Source organism: Megalobrama amblycephala, linkage group LG17 (assembly GCF_018812025.1).
Source record: "Megalobrama amblycephala isolate DHTTF-2021 linkage group LG17, ASM1881202v1, whole genome shotgun sequence".
Lineage (NCBI taxonomy): Eukaryota > Metazoa > Chordata > Actinopteri > Cypriniformes > Xenocyprididae > Megalobrama > Megalobrama amblycephala.
In genome coordinates, this window is record NC_063060.1 from 29,354,182 (window position 1) to 29,373,943 (window position 19,762).

The following is a 19,762-nucleotide window of genomic DNA, read 5'->3' on the forward strand; positions in this document are numbered from 1 at the left end:
TTTTTTTTTTTGAACAGCTGTACATCATATTCTTCAAATGATTAAACAACTTAGAAAAGCCAAAAATACATTTAATGTGGAAAATTTTAAAATGCTATTCTCTGAAGACTACAAAAACAAACTGGTGAACTCAAAGGGATAAACAATATCAATTGCCTGATGGTCTGTGACCAGTGTGAGAAAAGGACCTTTACTTGCCCTGCTTTCACTGCGCTACATGTTCGTGATTTTATGCCCTGCTAACCATATCCAAAATATTTGGATTTTTGTGATGTATTAAAGATTGTTGCTGATTTAAATACATCACTGAGGTAATATAATCTGTACTGTAGATGGTTTACATGAGGATGAATTATAAAAGTGCCAAAAGCATCAGTTAGAACTGGATGAATATTATGTTTCACATCGTATGGCAATGTTTTGTAGCAAAAGTGTATTCCCATTTATAGCTGTCATGAAGCTTTTTTTTAAAATACTAACCTTTAATTAAAATACAGTTTTTTTCTAAAACAGTGCTGGGTACATTAATATATAAACTACTGGTCTGACTGGGCAAGATGTGAAAAAGTATTTTATTTTTCCTTTGAAGGTCATATTATGTTAATAATGGTTTCTTGAACCAAAGTATTAAATAAGTATTAAATGACCATTTTCCACCTTCTCTCTGAATCTTAGAATTAAGCTGGCAGCACTTCTACAAGTATACAGTAGTTCATCCAAAAATACTCACCCTCATATTGTTCCGAACCTGTATGACTTTCTTTTTTCTGTACAACATAAATGAAGATATTTGTAAATATCTGGGGTTTTTTTTCTCAATGGGCTCCAATGTTGTTTGGTTTCCAACACCCTTCAAAATATTTTCTTTATTTTGAGAAAAGAAAGTCATACAGGTTTGGAATGACATGAGGGTGAGTAAATGATTCTTTATTTAAATGAGCACTGTTATGATTGGCTAACCTTCATCATCGAGCTTTAATATGTTAGTGCTAACGGTTCTGACATTATTAATTTGATTTCAGTAGTTATTTCAAAGGAACGTGATATGTTTCTATGATATGAACCTTATAATAAATGTGGTGGTTTGCCGTTCAAACTGCGGTAGCTTTAATCTTTTATTTTTTTCAGTATTTCTGTCAAAAACCAAATGCAAACACACATTGGAATCTTTGGCCATCAGGGGCGGGCACAAGTGGACACAAGGGGGGTCGTGGGGGGGGGGGGGGGGCTCTGTGGCACACCCTTTTATATGGTTGTATTTGAGGAGCTCTGTAGCACACCCCTTTTCACCTACAGTAACCAAGCTTCATACACTCTCATTGGGCCAAACAACTTTCGCACTCTAAGTCATATGCCAGTCTAACAGGAAGTCGGCTATTATGTGTTGTTTGAAAAATGCACGCTCTGGAATTTGATTAATCCAATCGCAACCAAACTCAGTCAGCATGAGGTCAAGACATTGAGGATGCTAAATTGCAAGTGTCTCGAATGGTTTGGCCATGGTGAGGCAACAAATTTATGGCGAATAAAGGGAAACAGGAAGTGTGTTACAACTTCTGCATACATTGACAGATTTTGATTAAACTTTAGCTGTGTGTTCGTTGTAGTAGGTCGGTCACATGGATATGACTAGACTAAGGCCTAGTCCACACGTACATGGGTATTTTTATAAACAGAGTTTTTCCTCCTTTGTTTAAAAAAATCTCGTCCACATGAAAACGCAAAAACACGCTATGAAGTGCTGTCAAGAGCATGCCAAACCAACAGGTGGCGATATAACCCTAACCGTAAAGCCATGTTGGCCAATCAGAAGGAGAGAGCAGCACACAATCTGATGTCACAAGCCAAAATCTTCGGTTTCACCGGTTACACAAGCAGTTTTTTTCAAAAAACTTTCAATTTCAGTGACCTGATACTGCGTTTGTGTGTGGACGAATGGCCAAACCGCATAGAAAAATCTGTGGTTTTGAAAATACCCGTGTTCATGTGGACAGAGCTAAAGTCATAGCACCACCAACTGGCAGCAGGAAGTGTGCCACTTTCAGAAAGACGTTTCATCAGCTTAATAATCGGATTGCTGTTAAACAACACTACAATCTATTAAATACACTCAATTTTATCCCTCACATTAAATATGGCGCTACCCTAACTAAGGTCTGGTGAGCTGGATGATGACAGCACTGTTTTTAGCAGAGCTGCTTTATAGCTGATTTGACGTTTCATTTTTGACGAATTTCGCAACATTGACACTTTAACAGAGTTACTGAACTGAATTGAATCAACACTAAACTGACTCAAAGTGAATAGTGACACTATTGTCTTAAATTGAGCTCATTTCACAATTGATGAACTTTACACAGTTACTGAACTGAACTGAAGCAAAACTGAACTGACTCCAGCTAGTGACACTACTGTCAATGCAGAGCTGCTTTACAGCAGATTTGATCTCATCAGTGATTTTCCTGTTTATCACTGTAAAGCTGCTTTGAAACAATATGTAAAGCGCTATAGAATATAAAGCGATATAGAAATAAAAGTGACTTGACTATTATTTAAGGAAATACATTTAAAAATCATTTTACATATGTATTTAATGTGAGAGAAGCTGATGAGGGTAACAGCTGTTAACTCACCAGGCGCTGAAGTCTCCATTCTGAGAGTGGAACTGGCTGTAGAAGTCTGGACTGAGGCCGGGCTCAGGGGGCATCATACCGTCTGTACACACACACAGAGTATATAGAGCAAACAAACGTATGAGACAGTGACCCAGCAGAGCCACTTCCACCCAACAGCTCTCCTCATTTATCTTCCTGACAACCTCTCACTATGACAAGCCTTTGATGACACCATCTCGAGCCAAAGCCAAAATACAGCATCACAATTCTCGTGGAAAATCTCAATCTAAATGTAAGGGTTTTAACTTTCCATATCTTTCAATTTGTGTAACAGGATGTCAATCAAGTCATGTCAGGAGACAAAAAAACAGTGAGCGTCAGCCATGTTCCTCTGAGGGGTGTTTTGGTGTGTATGTGTGGTTTCTAACCAGTGCTGTAGAAGAGATCAGGCTGCTCTAGGGCGTCCGGATCGTCTCCATACAGGTATGGCTCTGCATCCTCCATCTGTCTGCTTTCCACCATCTCCAACCACTGCGAGTTATGCCAGCGAAACTTCTCACTTTGGATCTTCTTCCCCCACTCTTCATCATACTCCTTTGCAGAACACACACAAACACGTATATTTATTTGCCTGAGATGTGTTACTCCCCTCTAACCTAAATTATACCACACAGCTGTGCAAATTCATGTTTTTAAGTTGTCAAAACAGGGCTGGCACTCTGTATTTCAGCGCCAGTTCTACTTGAACTCCCCATAAGAGATTTCCAGTGAATATCTGAGAGGGTCCCATACACTGTCACGCCTGGCAATCTACCATTTACCGTTGCACAGACTTCTAACACCGTCCGGACCCTCCGCAGAAGATATATTTCATCCTACAATGAGGGCTTCTGTCTGAGCAGCTTTTTCCCTATAGACTGTGGCTGCTGATGGAGCCACAGAGAAACAGACTCTGGTTTAATCCAGTGATTAAAGGTGCAGAGCCCACAGACTGGGTGGAGTGCCACACACAACACACAGGTCGCCCACAACCGTACTCTTTCTGCCCAGCTTGCACTTTTGGTGAGATGGGGAATCAGATGATTTTGTGTTTTTGGATTCTTTTGCCAAAGCATGTCAAGTGTGTCACTCTGTCTACCTCCATCTTAATACACCTCTTCCCAAAGAAACGGTGATGAACTAGAGCGTGTCTAAGAGAAGTGTGACTATACAATCAGTTATTTAATATATAACAAATACAATTTAATCAATTTACACTATACACTACGTTCAAAAGTTTTGGTCACAGTAAGATTTTGTAATGTTTTTGAAAGAAGTCTCTTATCCAGCTCACCGGGGCTGCATTTATTTAATCAAAAATGTACAGTAAATATTTTTACAATTATTAAATGTTATCACAATTTAAAATACATGTTCTATTTGTGTACATATATATATATATATATATATATATATATATATATATATACACACACATTTAAAAAATTAAAAATGAAAAAAAAAAAAAAAAAAAAATTAAAGGTGCCCTAGAATTAAAAATTGAATTTATATTGGCATAGTTAAATAACAAGAGTTCAGTACATGGAAATGACATACAGTGAGTCTCAAACTCCATTGTTTCCTCCTTATATAAATCTCATTTGTTTAAAAGACCTCCGAAGAACAGGCGAATCTCAACATAACACTGACTGTTATGTAACAGTCGGGATCATTAATATGTAGGCCCCCAATATTTGCATATGCCAGCTCATGATCGAGGCATTACACAAGGGCAGCCAGTATTAATGTCTGGATGTGCACGGCTGAATCATCAGACTAGGTAAGCAAGCAAGGACAATAGCGAAAAATGGCAGATGGAGCAATAATAACTGACACAATCCATGATAACATGATATTTTTAGTGATATTTGTAAATTGTCTTTCTAAATGTTTCGTTAGCATGTTGCTAATGTACTGTTAAATGTGGTTAAAGTTACCATCGTTTCTTACTGTATTCACGGAGACAAGAGAGCCGTCGTTATTTTCATTATTAAACACTTGCAGTCTGTATGAACTATTCTGTTAAGAAATCTAGTTTTCAAATGCTTTTTTGTAACTATACTAAACTGAAGACAATGAATGAATTGTTACTCTCGCACAGTGGGAAACACGTCTAGCATCCTTTGCACAGAGCTCACCTCATAAAGAAAGATTATAAATTTAGCCATCTCTGCTGAGACAAAGTATTAGATGTACCAATACTAACTCATGCTGAGGCTGGGACTTTTTTCAGCATTAGCTCTGTATTAGCTGGCAACAGAGGGGTGGAGGGTGAAGGAGGAGGGCTGCTGGAGCTCAGAGCTCAAGGCTAGCTCTCTGTCCCGGGGTCTAAAGGCCCACAGAGGCGTCCTGCCGCCGCCTGCTCCGCTGAATGAAAATATGGATTAATCAGCCGAGGCCCCCTGTGGCAGAACCTGAGTAAATAAGCCCTGTTTCTCTTTTCTTTGCTGTGTCCATTCATCATGTGGACAGCAGTGCAGAACTGCGCGGGAGCCCGGGGCAAGAAGCCTGATGCAAAGCCCAGAGGGCCAGTGAGAATACACACTCACACAAACATGCACCCACTATTTTAAAGAGTTAGTTCACCCAAAAATTCACAGTCTGTCATCATTTACCCACCCTAATGTCATTTCAAACCTGAATGACTTTCTTTCTTCTGTGGAACATAAAAGAAGATATTTTGAGAAATGTTTCAGTGTTTTTCTTTGTCAATGGCCAAAAAAGTTCAAAATATCTTTTTTTTGTGTTACGCAGAAGAAAGAAATATTTGGAACGACATGAGGGTGAATTAACGATTTCATTTTTGGGTCAACTATTCCTTTACATCCGTTCTAGATTGATTCCCAGAAAAAAAATAAAAATTCATTGATGCAACTAGAAAAACAAAGCTGTTGCTGACACATGTAGATCAGTTTTGCAGACTGTTTTGTAACTGTTTTGTAATTGTTTAAAGGGTTAGTTCACCCAAAAATGAAAATTCTGTCATTTATTACTCACCCTTATACCATTCCACACCCGTAAGACCTTTGTTAATCTTCAGAACACAAATTAAGATATTTTTGTTGAAATCCGATGACTCAGTGAGGCCTTCATAGGGATCAATGACATTTCCTCTCTCAAGATCCATTAATGTACTAAAAACATATTTAATCAGTTCATGTGAGTATAGTGGTTCAATATTAATATTATAAAGCGATGAGAATATTTTTGGTGCGCCCAAAAAACAAAATAACGACTGATATAGTGATGGCCGATTTCAAAACACTGCTTCAGGAAGCTTCCAAGCGTAATGAATCAGCGTTTCGAATCATGATTCAGATCGCATGTCAAACTGCTGAAATCACGTGACTTTGAGACTCCGAACAGCTGATTCGACACGCTGATTCATTAAGCTCCGAAGCTTCCTGAAGCAGTGTTTTGAAATCGGCCATCACTATATAAGTCTTTATTTAGTTTTTTTTGGCGCACCAAAAATATTCTCGTCGCTTTATAATATTAATATTGAACCACTGTACTCACATGAACCGATTTAGATATGTTTTTAGTACCTTTATGGATCTTGAGAGAGGAAATGTCATTGCTCCCTATGAAGGCCTTACGGAGCCATCGGATTTCAACAAAAATATCTTAATTTGTGTTCCAAAGATTAACAAAGGTCATACGGGTGTGGAACGGCATGAGGGTGAGTAATAAATTACAGAATTTTCATTTTTGGGTGAACTAACCCTTTAAGGCCATTTCATGATTCACGTGGGTCATACTTCTCTGGTCATAAAATACATAAATCAGATGTGTTGGGTCAAGTTGGAGGTAAATTCTACAGGACGTTGGCCCTCCAGGAGCAAGATTGGATGTAGATGCTTTAAGAATCGTTTCACGACTCCATGAATCAAAATGGAGATGATGTTAGTTGACAATGTGCAATTAAAAAGACAATTTTAAAATAATCATCTCTCTTTTATCACTTAATTTTTCTCTGTATGTTTGTCAATAGGAGATGATCTTAAAATATCAACTATGCTACCGTGAAGTAAAAAAATGATAACAATAAAGCAGAAATTTAATAAAATATCTTACTGAGCATAAGCAAGGCTTTTAATGTCAAATTAATCTGTAAAATTAACTGATCTTGAGTTGGTACAAGGCAATTGATAAACATGATTGTCTGAAAGAATATTTCAAATCATATCAAATATAAATCATCTTTAGAAACTGGAACAAAGTATGTTTAATTGCATAGTTGATATTTTTCATAGAATGGCAGATGAAAGTGTAAATCTGCATACTTGGTACCAACGTCAGCCTCAACTCAAACATGTCAGTCTGCTGAGCCAGAGCTATACATCTGCACTTTCTCTGTCACGACGGATACAAACCAGATCCCACACGCATGCTTTTATGTGGCCGAGGCTTAACGAGCAGGCTAATAAAGTGAATGAAACACTTCCTCAAACAAACCTGGTTCTCAGAGTTCACCAGCAATTACTGCTATCTAATGTCAGTGAGTGAGCATTAACTACAGAGATTTTATCTGCACTGTAAACACACATGGTCAGCATTGAGCAAAAACTCACACGAGGTCTCCGATTCAGATTTGAGTGCACATGTGTAGTGGGGTTGTTTTAGAAATACTTACAGCAATAATGTCCAGAGTGTTGTCACACACCTGTCGGATCTCCACATTTTTGTCATGCATTAGGTCGATGAGGTAAGCTGGGACCTCTTGGAGATACGGTTAAAGAGGTCACAATTCATTGACAATTATAGCCTAATAATTGCTGAGTTCAAATCCAATTACCATAATTACAAATCTTCAATCAATAAAAACCATTCACATCTTCATCAAAGTGAACACTGCTGAAATTTTATGATGTCATAAAAACCTCTATCAAAATTTGTGTTCAATCGATATTACATTTTTTTAAAGCAAGTGATACTGCACCTTATTCATTCTTAAATACTGAGTAAGAGCACTGAAGTGTATTAATGTAAAGGTATCGATAGTATTTTAGTATTATTAATGTAGTGTAATATTTTGTTGTTAATAATAATAAAGCCACACATTTTGACCATCGCTACCATAGAGACTATGTAAAATAATTCGTTATTGAAAATAATTTCTAAGTATGAGGGTGTAAACAGCTCAAAAGCTCATGGTAAAATTTCCAAATTGCCATCTTATAATTTCAATAATTTAGACAAAATTCTTGCTAAAAAGTCTACATTTTCTGGTCTTGGTCTTTAGACTTCGTAAAACCACATAAAAATAGCCTTGGTCTGAGTTTGAGTCCATTGGTCTGGGTCTCAGAATGTAAAGTTTTGGTCTGGTCTACCTCAGAGGCATCTGTAAAATATTTTTTTTGGAAACCCAAAAAATGTGCTTCATGTTGTAACATAAAACAAATATTATTTAATATGTCTGAATCAACCTGACTACTTTAGGCTACACAAGTGAAAGTCATTTTTACTGGTTAGATCAAGTAGAAATAGATTTATAGGGTAACTATTGTATCTTGCCACTTTTTACAGTGCAGACAAACCAGATTTTTTTTTTTTTACATTCTCCATCTGTCTAGATGCTAAAATAAGCATTTAGCTGAGGTATTGAAGACTGAAGAACCCAACAGTATCAATGCATCAGTGAACACAGGCCAAACAGCTGTCAAAGTCCATTTACAAAACATTTGCTCAAAATAACACACACACACGGAAAATCAATTTATTGTAACAAGGATACGAGTGTCCTTAATGATGACATCTCTGGTGGCCTGGTGGAAAACCATCTGGTAGAAGACGTAGATGATCTGACACACAAATTCATCGTCTTCCTGTTGGGCTGGAAACAGCAACACAAGCAAATGAAGAACATTACTTTGAACTCACGAAATAAAGCATTTTGCTTCATATAAAGAAGGCACATTCATTTCCTTATCACGCGAATATCTGCACATCAGCATTAAGCTGAAATGCAATACGGGAAAACTAACAAACACGCACACTCTAGAGCAGCTGTGCAGGCATTTCCTATCCAATGGTGCCTGTTCATGTGAGCTGATGTTCAAAAAAACCTCCTCCAGTGGATCATGTTTATGTATGAAGGCTCTCGTGAGAAGCCGCCATTTGGGAAGAGTATCAACTTTTCTTCAGAAACGATACAGAAAGCTCCTATGGAGAACTGTGCGGTTGTAACTGCCCCCTCCTAAATTTAATAAAAGCCTTTATTTCAATTTTGATCTGGCTCAGAACGAACTCGTCCCCTGGGATTGAAATTCCTCTAGAAGAATGATAGCAAAAAGGCTTTAGCTGCTCCATGGGACCAGATACTGAATACCGCTACAGCAAGAAGTTGTACAAGCTTTGCACAAGCTACAAATAACATCACAGTGAACATGTCAACGCCTCTTCAGATGAGAAAGAGCCAATGAACGAGTATACGAACACAAGTGCTGAAATGATATGTATAAATAAAACAACACCCCAAGCATCTGTCAATGCGGCATTGCCACATAATGCTCATCACGAGGGAAACAAATGTCAGATTTGTTATTGCATTGTTGCGATCAAAGTTTCAAAATATTATATGGCATGTAGTGCAAAAACATTTCGGATGTTAAATGTCATGTAATTGAGACCATTGTGTCTGGAGTGGGATAACAAAAAGTTGCCAGTTCAAGAGGTTTCTTTTCTTTTTCTCTCTGAGAGGAGCTGTATATGTTGGGACGGTCCCGATCTTAGCCCTCCACCTCCTTGCCTCTTTAAACATTTATTCTTTTCATGGCAAGGAAAAGCTCCGCCATCAGGATTTATTGAAATGAGGGCTCACATTGAGCAGAACCAGCAAATCTGATGCATGCCATGAGCCTGGTTCTTTCCTGTTCCTGAAAACACTGTCACTTCCCAGCACGTAATGCATAAAGCGAGAACCAGCCCTCCGTGTCCCTAGCAGCCATGGGCTGTTTATTTATTCTAATTTATTCTAATTTAATATTAGTTTAGTCTAAATAAACTCTTCAAAACTCATTCCATAAGATCACATTAGAGAAGACAAAGCATGCCAAATTGAAATCTGGTACTTGAGTGGCTACAGACACGCAAAGCAGGGGGGCAGCTGTCGCAATTCGGCCAAACAAAAGTAGAAATCAAAACAGCGCTGATCTTTTCCTCTGAAATTATTTTTATGGCTAGCGATAATGAAAAAGTTTTTTTGTCAAGAGAGTTTGGAGATCCGTTTGTTTCTTTAAGCACTCATGCACTGGCTCAATGGTAATAAATGTGTGTAAATGTTGGCAGCACTCTTACCATTTAGCAGCTCAATAAGAGCGGGAATGATGCCGGACTTTGCCAACATGACTGCACAGGAGTCGTCCATTGACACTGTACCGATCATGATCACCACCTCCAGGATCAGGTCATCCTCCGCTGAACCTGAAACACAGAGGTCAAAGACCAAATCTGGTTGAGTATGATGAAAAAAATGGTATATCATATTACTTGTAGAAGGAATGCAGAAGGATGACTTGCTACCTTTGCCAAAATGTGTAATATATGCACATATAGCAATATATACTAACACTATATAGACCTACCATTTCAATTGTGACAAGGGTGATGTCAACTCAAAGCTCTTTTGAGACTTATCATGATTGGACTGTCAAAAGTCAGGCCATTTTTACACAAAAATGGATTGCAAATATTTATCCCTGGTATAATAAACGGACATCTCTCACTAAAGTAAACGTGAGAATGTTATGTAGCACAATATACCATACTACAGATTAAAATGTTAGGGTTGCATACTGGTTACTGTTTCATATAACATTTATAACATATTTATAACATGAAAAATATTTATAACATTAATATTTTGAATGCTACCAATCCACATAACAATTTAACAAAATAGGATGCACAATGCAGTATAAAGTATGAGTAACTGACATTAAAAACTTTTGGAAAGTTGAGATGTCTTGCAGAGTATCTTGCTATACTCTATTTAAAACTACAGCATTTTGAAAAATTACACATACAGTTTGTAAGCTCAAATTATTAGAGATGGCATAGGCTACTTATACTTCTAAAAAATCATGTCACACTACAGGACCTTTTAATGAACTAAGACAGAATTATGAAAAACTACTATGCTATGTGAAAACTACTCATATACAGTGTAGTACTGCAGTGTATTACACCTACACAAACAGATACATGTTAGCTTTACCGGGTTTGAGGTGGTCTTTTAAGTAGGGCACTAGGTTGTACTCTTTCAGCAGGAGCTCCCAGTCCAAGTCAGGTATGGTGAGGTTTGCCATTGTACCCAAGCACTCAATAACAAACTCTTCATTGCCCTCCAGCTTGATCTGAGCTGCCAGATCACCCACATAGTCCTGGAAAGTAAATGACACCAAATATCTCTAGGTGTTTCTAGTAAGACATCATTTGGCACAGAAATTCTTGTACAATTTCAATTTTGCTTAATAAAATCACAAATATTAGGCCTATCAAAATATCCAAAACAAAAATCTAGTTCAATTTTTTAAAACTTTTAAAGTTTTAAAAAAACATATTTTTAGTTTAAAAGTGATAAAGGTCATTTTAATAACATGACAATGCTAAATTGTGCTTTGATGTATTCAGTAAGTTTAAAATGTGTAAATTGTGACTTCATGGAATGGCAGAAATATTGTATTTACAATAAAGAGCTGTTTCAAGGGTCCATCGTGTTGTGAGACGTTCCTTATCATTTTCATCAGCAGCGGGTCCTTCATTTTGAGTGCTCTTTTCATCAGCATCTTCAATCCATTACCTGCAAATACAAAAAATAATCAGTTTCAGCCAGATTAATCATAAGTTTCGACAGACTTCGTGTATTATTTATTACAGAAGAGCAACAGTCGTCACTGATGTGTGACAGTTCGCTATATGACGTGTAAACACAGATGTTTGTGACAATGTAGTTCAGTGTTGCATGTCATTCCAGGGGAAATGAGATACAGGCTCTTACCCTCACAAATAATCTGAGCATTAGTCTTGTTAGCAGCCAGGTTGATGCAGAAGGAAATGAGCTCGGTGTCGATTCTCTCTTCACCATGTTCAAAGAGCATTTGCATGAGCTGCTCACACACACACAACACAAGATATCATTTAAAATTATAAAATTACTATACCCAAGGCACCAACATACATTAAAACATTGAATCACCAAACTATGAAGGTATAGCAGGGCTTGACATAAAGTTTGGTTGGGAGAAAAGTTCAGAAACTTTAAGGTTGTTCAAACTGTATTTACAGTACAGTGCTGCAAACATGGCACAGAAAATGTGCATTAATAGACTTTTCTTTTTTTTTTTTTTTACAGAGGTGGAAAATTTATTTAAACAAAGATTGCAGGAAACTGTGTATCACTGTCATGATCACCAGCTGGAGTGCCCAGGATATCCAACAGATGGCAGTTTCAGCTGTTTCTCATTTACTCTTGTTAACTCTGTCTATATAAACCTGTTTAACTCAGTCACTCTTTGTGAAGTCCTGTATGTGTCATTCTGCATTTCTGAGTGCTCCTTTGGTTAACATGATAGCTGATTAACATGATAGCATGTTTAGAATCTTATCAGATCCTTTATACTGGTTCAGTTCATTCAGTTTGCTTATAATGATGCTTCAGGTTCACCTACTGTATAAATTAGTGTGATTCCAAATGTACAGTGAATTAGAACATAAATATTTTATTGATTATATTTAGGTTATATTCAGTATAATGATGATTAACATCATTATTTATATTTTAATAATGATACTACCAATAATAGAGAATCAAATATAAACATCAAAATAAATACTTTACTCACATAATTCGAAGCATGCATACAGCATGCATGACGAACATCTTGTAAAGATCCATTTGAGGGTTATATTAGCTGTGTGAACTTTGTAAATGTGCTGTAATATAGTCGAGAGCTCGTGTGGCAGGGAGCACGCGAATTAAAGGGGCGGCGCGCTGAAAAAAATCAGTGCATAGTTAATGATGCCCCAAAATAGGCAGTTAAAAAAATTAATTTAAAAAAATCTATGGGGTATTTTGAGCTGAAACTTCACAGACACATTCAGGGGACACCTTAGACTTATATTACATCTTGTGAAAAAGCATTCTTGGGCACCTTTAAAGCACAATTTAAAACTGAGGACGACTGCAGAGTATGTTGAGTTTCGTGCAACAACCAGAGGGAAAACAAAAGAAAAGAAATAAATGATGAAACAGACGTTTCCTGACAGAGAGAAGTATTAGTGCTGTCAGTGTTGGCAAAGGGATTGTTATTTGTGTTTTTATTCATAAGCCAGAGAGAGTTGAGGCAATATCCCACAGTCCACTTCAATCAGGTCAACACTGCGGACATGGGACATGCCAGGCCTATCTTAAAGAGATAACTGGTCAGAAGCCAGTTCTCTAGGTGAAGAGAAAAATGAAAAGATGAACAGATGAAGAAAGATGAGCTTAATAGTCTGCAATGGGCATGGGCCAGTTGGATATTAAACAGGAAGGCACAAACAGACCAGAGCAGGCCTGTGAAGAGGCAGCAGTGAGCAATCAGGCCTCTCCCATACTGAGTATCACATAACCTGGTCCCAGGCCTCCAAATCACGCAGTCTAGACTCACTGGCACCTGCTTGCTCCTATTTACCAGCAATGGGAGGCCCTGCCTCATACCCCTGAGTCATCCCCTCCCTTCCATCTCCGTCTCTGAGCTCTCCATGGTTTCATAGCTCCATAACCCCTGCAAGCATTTCCTTACACACACCTCACAGCTTTGAGTAATTATAGCGAGACCCCTTTGTGGCAGAGGAATGGGTCCAATGCCGGGCCTCTCCTCGCCAGTTCAGAACCCAGAGCAGCGAGGCTGTTTGATCTAAATCCTCCCTTACTGAAGAGGGTCCAGGCTAACTGCCAAAGAAGACCTAAGGGACACCAGATCTACTGGCAGAAATGGACAGACTGACTTTAGCTATTGATGAAGAGTCAGGGGAGTCTTCAAAGAAAGAAATAAAAAAGAACAAACTGACACACAAAAGAATGAATTAAAGAACAAAAGAATGAACAACTGAACAAAATTGAAAGACAAAAAGAACGAAAGATCAAACAAAAGAATGAAAGGACTGAAAAGAATGAACGACTGAAAGAAAGAAATAAAGAACAAACAAACAAAAAAGGAAGAAAGAAAAAACTAAATGAAAGAAAGAAAAAATGAAAGAACTAAAAAAGAATAAACTGAAGAACAGTCAAGTGAATCAACGAACGAAAAAACAAAAGAAAGAAAGAAAGAAAGAAAAACACTGCATTCTTCCCTAAGGAGTCCTGCAGCTATTCTGACATCATGCCCCAACCGTCTCCAGGCGGATTGGCGGAGCGATTAGCTTGAGGAATTTAACTTTTTTTTTTCTTTTTTTTTTTTTTAACAAGCATCTGGTAGGCATTTTCACCCAATTAGAGAAGACAAGCATTTTAAAGATGACAACGGTCAGGCAGAAGTTGTTTCAGAGAAATTGTACCTAGGCAATTGCTGGTGACCCCACAGAGGCCCCCTCCTATTAAATTAGCTCTGTTATCTCATTAACTCCATGTGAGAGAAAGACAGCACTACAATTATCCCACTTTACAACACTGTGAGGTGCACACATGACACATGCATGACACACACAACAGCAGCAATAACATACAGTATTTGAAATAGCGTCGCACAGTTTAACCCAACTAACTCTGTTATTTGTGTCTTTGCACCATGCATGCTAACTTCCATCAGTAACAGCAGTTTAAAACAAAATATTTTGCTTGTAACAGCAAATAAGCAATTAAATGCCTCTGTCACTCTAAGTATTTGACTCTGCATACTTCATAGATCATGCCTGTCAATCAAACAGATCCCAATCATATAGATCAAAACTGAATTAGGTTTTAAATCAACTACAATTGAATATTTTACACAAGTAACAATAAAAAAAATCAGTACATGCTACTTTGATATGAAAAGGAAATGATGTCTATGTCCTGTTAGAACCTGTTCATGTCAATTAATTTTGCTTTATTTTTTTCTTAATATTATTATTTAATATAATTTATTTAGGCATTTAAACTGTTCTGCTACATTTATCACTTTGCATTATAACCTTTATATTGGGCAATTGGGGATTATCTAATTAATTTAAAGGGACAGTTCACCCAAAAATGAAAATTCTGTCATAATTTATTCCCCGTCAAGTTGTTCCAAACCTGCATAAATTTCTTTGTTCTGCGGTACACAAAGGAAGATATTTGGAAGGATATTTGTAAACAAGCAGATCTCGCCCGGTATTTATTTTTCCTACTATGGTAGTCAATAGGGGGCGAGATCTTCTTGGTTACAAACATTCTTCCAAATATCTTCCTTTGTGTACAGCAGAACAAAAAAATGTATACAGGTTTGGAACAACTTGACAGGGAATAGATGATGACAGAATTTTCATTTCTGGGTGAACTATCCCTTTAAGAAATAATCAACAGAATAATTGATTATCAAAAAGCCTTAATCTCAATAATCAAAGACTCACCTGAGGGATGCAGTCAGTATACGCAAACATGGATTTAGATTTGTCATCAACGCTGATGTGGTACAGGATACGCATCGCTATGTGCTTGTGCATGTCATCGCCTACAGAAAAAGGAAGAGAAAAAACCTTCAGAAAGATTAACAATGCATGTAAACTTTAAAAACGCTATCTAAATTGATCAGTCGTGGTCAGTTAGATAATGTATTTATACTGGCTCGTGCAGAGAGCGAGTCATTTATCATAGAGATTGGAGATAAGAGCATGTGGGGTATGTGATTACAATCCAAACTCATTTCACGGGGGAGAGAGAGAGCGTAGACACACATGCAATACAAACACTCACACTTCTCCCTACAAACACTCTCATTAATAACACTTTATGCCCTCCTCCTCTTCTTCCCTAATGCTGATACTCCCCTGTGAGATAGGAAACACTCGGATAGATCAATGGTATAATCAGTCATTATAAGTCCAACCATGGCAGTCAGGACCCAAGACACCCTTGAACACATTATCACATCGGCGATTAGAAGCAGATGTGACCATTGGGGAGAAATAGTGAGGGAAAGCTGAGTGGGTAAAGAAAAGGAGAGAAGAGGTTTGCTTAGTTTGTTTAATTGGGGACACAGGAGGAGGCATATATTTTAGTGGCATTAATAAGCGAGGGCCGTCCTGGGCGGGCCCTCGGTGGCTGGAACATGTGCTTCTCGTTAGTGGCTGCAGACGCAGATGACCCACGTCGCTGCTTCACCTCAGGGAGAGTAAGCGGAGACGGGACTGGCTTTACGACACCAGTCACGTTAGCCTCTTAAACTCAGCCCTAACTGTTTAAGCGTAAATGGCTGACACGGTGAAAAAACTTGCAGCAATTAAGCCCTTAGATGTAATCACGAGAACGATTTACAAAGCAGCGTTTTGACGCGGAGGTGTCATCTGTACTGGTCAGCAAAAGAGCAGCATGTGATTGGCCTCAAATTACCCAGAATATTGTGGTTGATGCCTGACAAATATGTACAGAAAGCGCAGCTGGATTGTTATGAACGACTGAAAATGAAAACAGACACAAAGAGGAATTATTCTCCTATGACGTGTGGCTGAACTCAGAGTCACAGGGTAAATGTGTTTGGCTTAGCTAGATTCAGGATATCTGATAAAAAATGGCTATAATTTAAGTCAAACCTCCATCATCTACACCTGCAGAAGCTTCTGCCAAAGCAGGTTTTTGGTTTCAGTGTAACTGTATATTCTTCAGCTTGTAAAGAAAATCATTCAGATGTAGATCATATGTTGGTTTTCAAACTTTAACATCTCAGCATTACTGATTTTCCAACGCAAATAAGAGCGTATAATGCACATCTTTAATTTGAAAGCGTACAAATACAATTTGTCCATTAACCTCGCATATACAAGTTTTATTTAATTTCTTGCTGGCCCAAAGAGTTTTATTTCAAATGGAAAAGAGTAAAAAATTATAAAATCCAGTTCATTTTGGGCTTGGATGAGATGTGCTAATCAGAAAATGGTCCACAAGGTTTTCTAAACCAGGGGTTTTCAAACAGGTCCAAGAATGCCCATTGTGCAGGAACAAGAGAGCAGAAAATTTAAGTGGAACAAAAGATTTCACAAAATGTCAAAGTTAACTTATTATTGTTCAAAAGTTTGTTCTTTTAAACTTTCTATTCATCACAAAATGTATAACAGTTTCCTCAAAAATATTAAATATTATTATTTTATACACTGATAATATTAAGAAAAGTTTCTTGAGCAGCAAATCAGCATATCAGAATGATTTTTGAAGGATCATGTGACACTGAAGGCTGGAGTAATGATGCTGAATATTCAGGTTTGATATCACAGGAATAAATTATAGTTTAATATACAGTACAGTCCAAAAGTTTGGAACCACTAAGATTTTTAATGTTTTTAAAAGAAGTTTCGTCTGCTCACCAAGGCTACATTTATTTAATTAAAAATACAGTAAAAAACAGTAATATTGTGAAATATTATTACAATTTAAAATAACTGTGTACTATTTAAATATATTTGACAAAGTAATTTATTCCTGTGATGCAAAGATGAATTTTCAGCATCGTTACTCCAGTCTTCAGTGTCACATGATCCTTCAGAAATCATTCTAACATGCTGATTTGCTGCTCAACTATTTTCAATGTTGAAAACAGTTGTGTACTTTTTTTTTCAGGATTCTTTGATGAATAGAAAGTTCAAAAGAACAGCATTTATCTGAAATACAAAGCTTCTGTAGCATTATACACTATTGTTCAAAAGTTTGGGGTCAGTAAGAATTTTTATTTTTATTTTTTTGAAAAGAAATTAAAGAAATGAATACTTTTATTCAGCAAGGATGCATTAAATCAATCAAAAGTGGCAGTAAAGACATTTATAATGTTACAAAAGATTAGATTTCAGATAAACACTGTTCTTTTGAACTTTCTATTCATCAAACAATCCTGAAAAAAAATATTGTACACAAATATTTTGTACAATTGTACACATTAAATGTTTCTTGAGCAGCAGATCAGCATATTAGAATGATTTCTGAAGGATCATGTGACACTGAAGACTGGAGTAATGATGCTGAAAATTCAGCTTTGCATCACAGGAATAAATTACTTTGTCAAATATATTCAAATAGAAAACAGTTATTTTAAATTGTAATAATATTTCACAATATTACTGTTTTTACTGTATTTTTAATTAAATAAATGTAGCCTTGGTGAGCAGACGAAACTTCTTTTAAAAACATTAAAAATCTTAGTGGTTCCAAACTTTTGGACTGTACTGTATATAAAAATAGAAAAAAGCTGTTTTAATTGTAATAATATTTTACAGTATTACTGTTTTTATTGTATGTTTGATTAAATAAATGCAGCTTTCGTGAGAGACTTCTTTCAAAAACATTAAAAAAAAATCTTACCGACCCTAGACTTTTGAATTGTAGGGTAAATATATAATTGTTATTATTTCTGGGGTTCCGGGTTTCAGGCAATATCTCTTGCAAAACTACTTTGGAACTATATCTGTTGCAAAGTACTTGGCATTAAAATTTAAAAAACCTTTCTGTGCAATTAAATTACAGTGGAACAATGGTCCACTGTCATTCATATGAAAGGTAAGAGAGTTACCCAGCAGAGCAGTGAGTTTGGGCAGCAAACCCACATGCACCATCTTGGTGCGCAGGCCCGTGTCAAAGGAGAGGTTGTGGAGGAGTCGCAGAGTGACGTTCATCAAGTCTTCGTGCTCACATGGAACCAGACGAGCCAGCTTCTCCACCGTGTCCATCTCGGCCTATTATAAACGCATAAGTGAAGTACACATAATACATTTTAAATTAGATGACAGAAGAAACAACTACATAAAAATATTTAAACTATCTTTTCCCTTTACTTAGTCTGAAGAAACAAACAGAATCATCTTCTTTTCTCACTTGTTCCTGGTATCCTACAACAGCCAGAATGTTTTGTTCAACATGTGTTTTTATGTATGTACATGATGAAAGATTTTCAAATCCAATAGTCCATTTCTTTTATCTAAAACAAGGATTTGGTTAAGGGATACAGGAATAAAAACAACTTCTGTCTTGATAAATGCACATTTATAGCCAGAGTAGATTGATTCCAGGTGGAGCAGAGTAGGACAAGTAGGACGAGTCTCTGTACAGCAATGACAGAAAAATCCTGATATATCTGATCCCATAAACTTCTAAGACACCTTAAAGATGTAGCTTTATGCTTAAAATGCATCTATAGTGATTTCGTATCTATAGTGATCTTATAATAATTTCATGAATGTTTATTTCAAAGCTTCTGAAGTGCTGGACACCAAGAAGATCTTACTGTGTCATTCATTTTTTTTATCGTGGCCCTGATTCGTTCCTTCGTTTTAAGTAAATCGTGCACACAATATAATAATTTGTTCCCTCAATTTAGTAAACAATGGACACATTGTACTAATTTGTTCCCTCATATTGATTTAACTACAACAAGAGAACAATTACAAAGTGGCCAAGATTTAGTAAAATGAGGGAACAAATTAATAAATTGTGCGCGCGATTTACTAAAATGAGGGAAATAATTATTATATGATGCGCACAATTTAGTAAAACGAGAGAACAAATTGTATTGTACGCACAATTTAGTAAAACAAGGGAACTAGTTATTATATTGTGTGAAAGATTTAGTAAAATGAGGGAAATAACTATTATATTGTGTGCACAATTTAGTAAAATGAGGGAACAAATTATTATATCGCGTACACAATTTAGTAAAACGAGGGAACAAATTATTATATCGTCTACACAATTTAGTACAACGAGGGAACTAATTATATTGTGCGAAAGATTTAGTAAAATGAGGGAAAGAACTATTATATTGTGTGCACAATTTAGTAAAACGAGGGAACAAATTATTATATCGTGTACACAATTTAGTAAAACGAGGGAACAAATTATTATATCGTCTACACAATTTAGTACAACGAGGGAACTAATTATATTGTGCGAAAGATTTAGTAAA

At 36.7% G+C, this 19,762-nt stretch overlaps 1 protein-coding gene across 1 annotated transcript in view; it reads right to left on the reverse strand.

The window, feature by feature from the left end:
* kifap3b (kinesin-associated protein 3b) overlaps window positions 1-19,762 on the reverse strand; it is a 38,544-nt gene that overhangs the window by 6,810 nt on the left and 11,972 nt on the right. The window contains exons 10-19 of the mRNA XM_048164678.1: window positions 18,374-18,536; window positions 15,231-15,331; window positions 11,656-11,764; window positions 11,345-11,457; window positions 10,873-11,038; window positions 9,954-10,079; window positions 8,392-8,490; window positions 7,291-7,376; window positions 3,044-3,209; window positions 2,634-2,715 (exon numbers count right to left, since the gene is read on the reverse strand). Of these exons, the coding sequence (XP_048020635.1) occupies window positions 2,634-2,715; window positions 3,044-3,209; window positions 7,291-7,376; window positions 8,392-8,490; window positions 9,954-10,079; window positions 10,873-11,038; window positions 11,345-11,457; window positions 11,656-11,764; window positions 15,231-15,331; window positions 18,374-18,536 (1,211 nt within the window). The remainder of the gene's footprint in view (window positions 1-2,633; window positions 2,716-3,043; window positions 3,210-7,290; window positions 7,377-8,391; window positions 8,491-9,953; window positions 10,080-10,872; window positions 11,039-11,344; window positions 11,458-11,655; window positions 11,765-15,230; window positions 15,332-18,373; window positions 18,537-19,762) is intronic.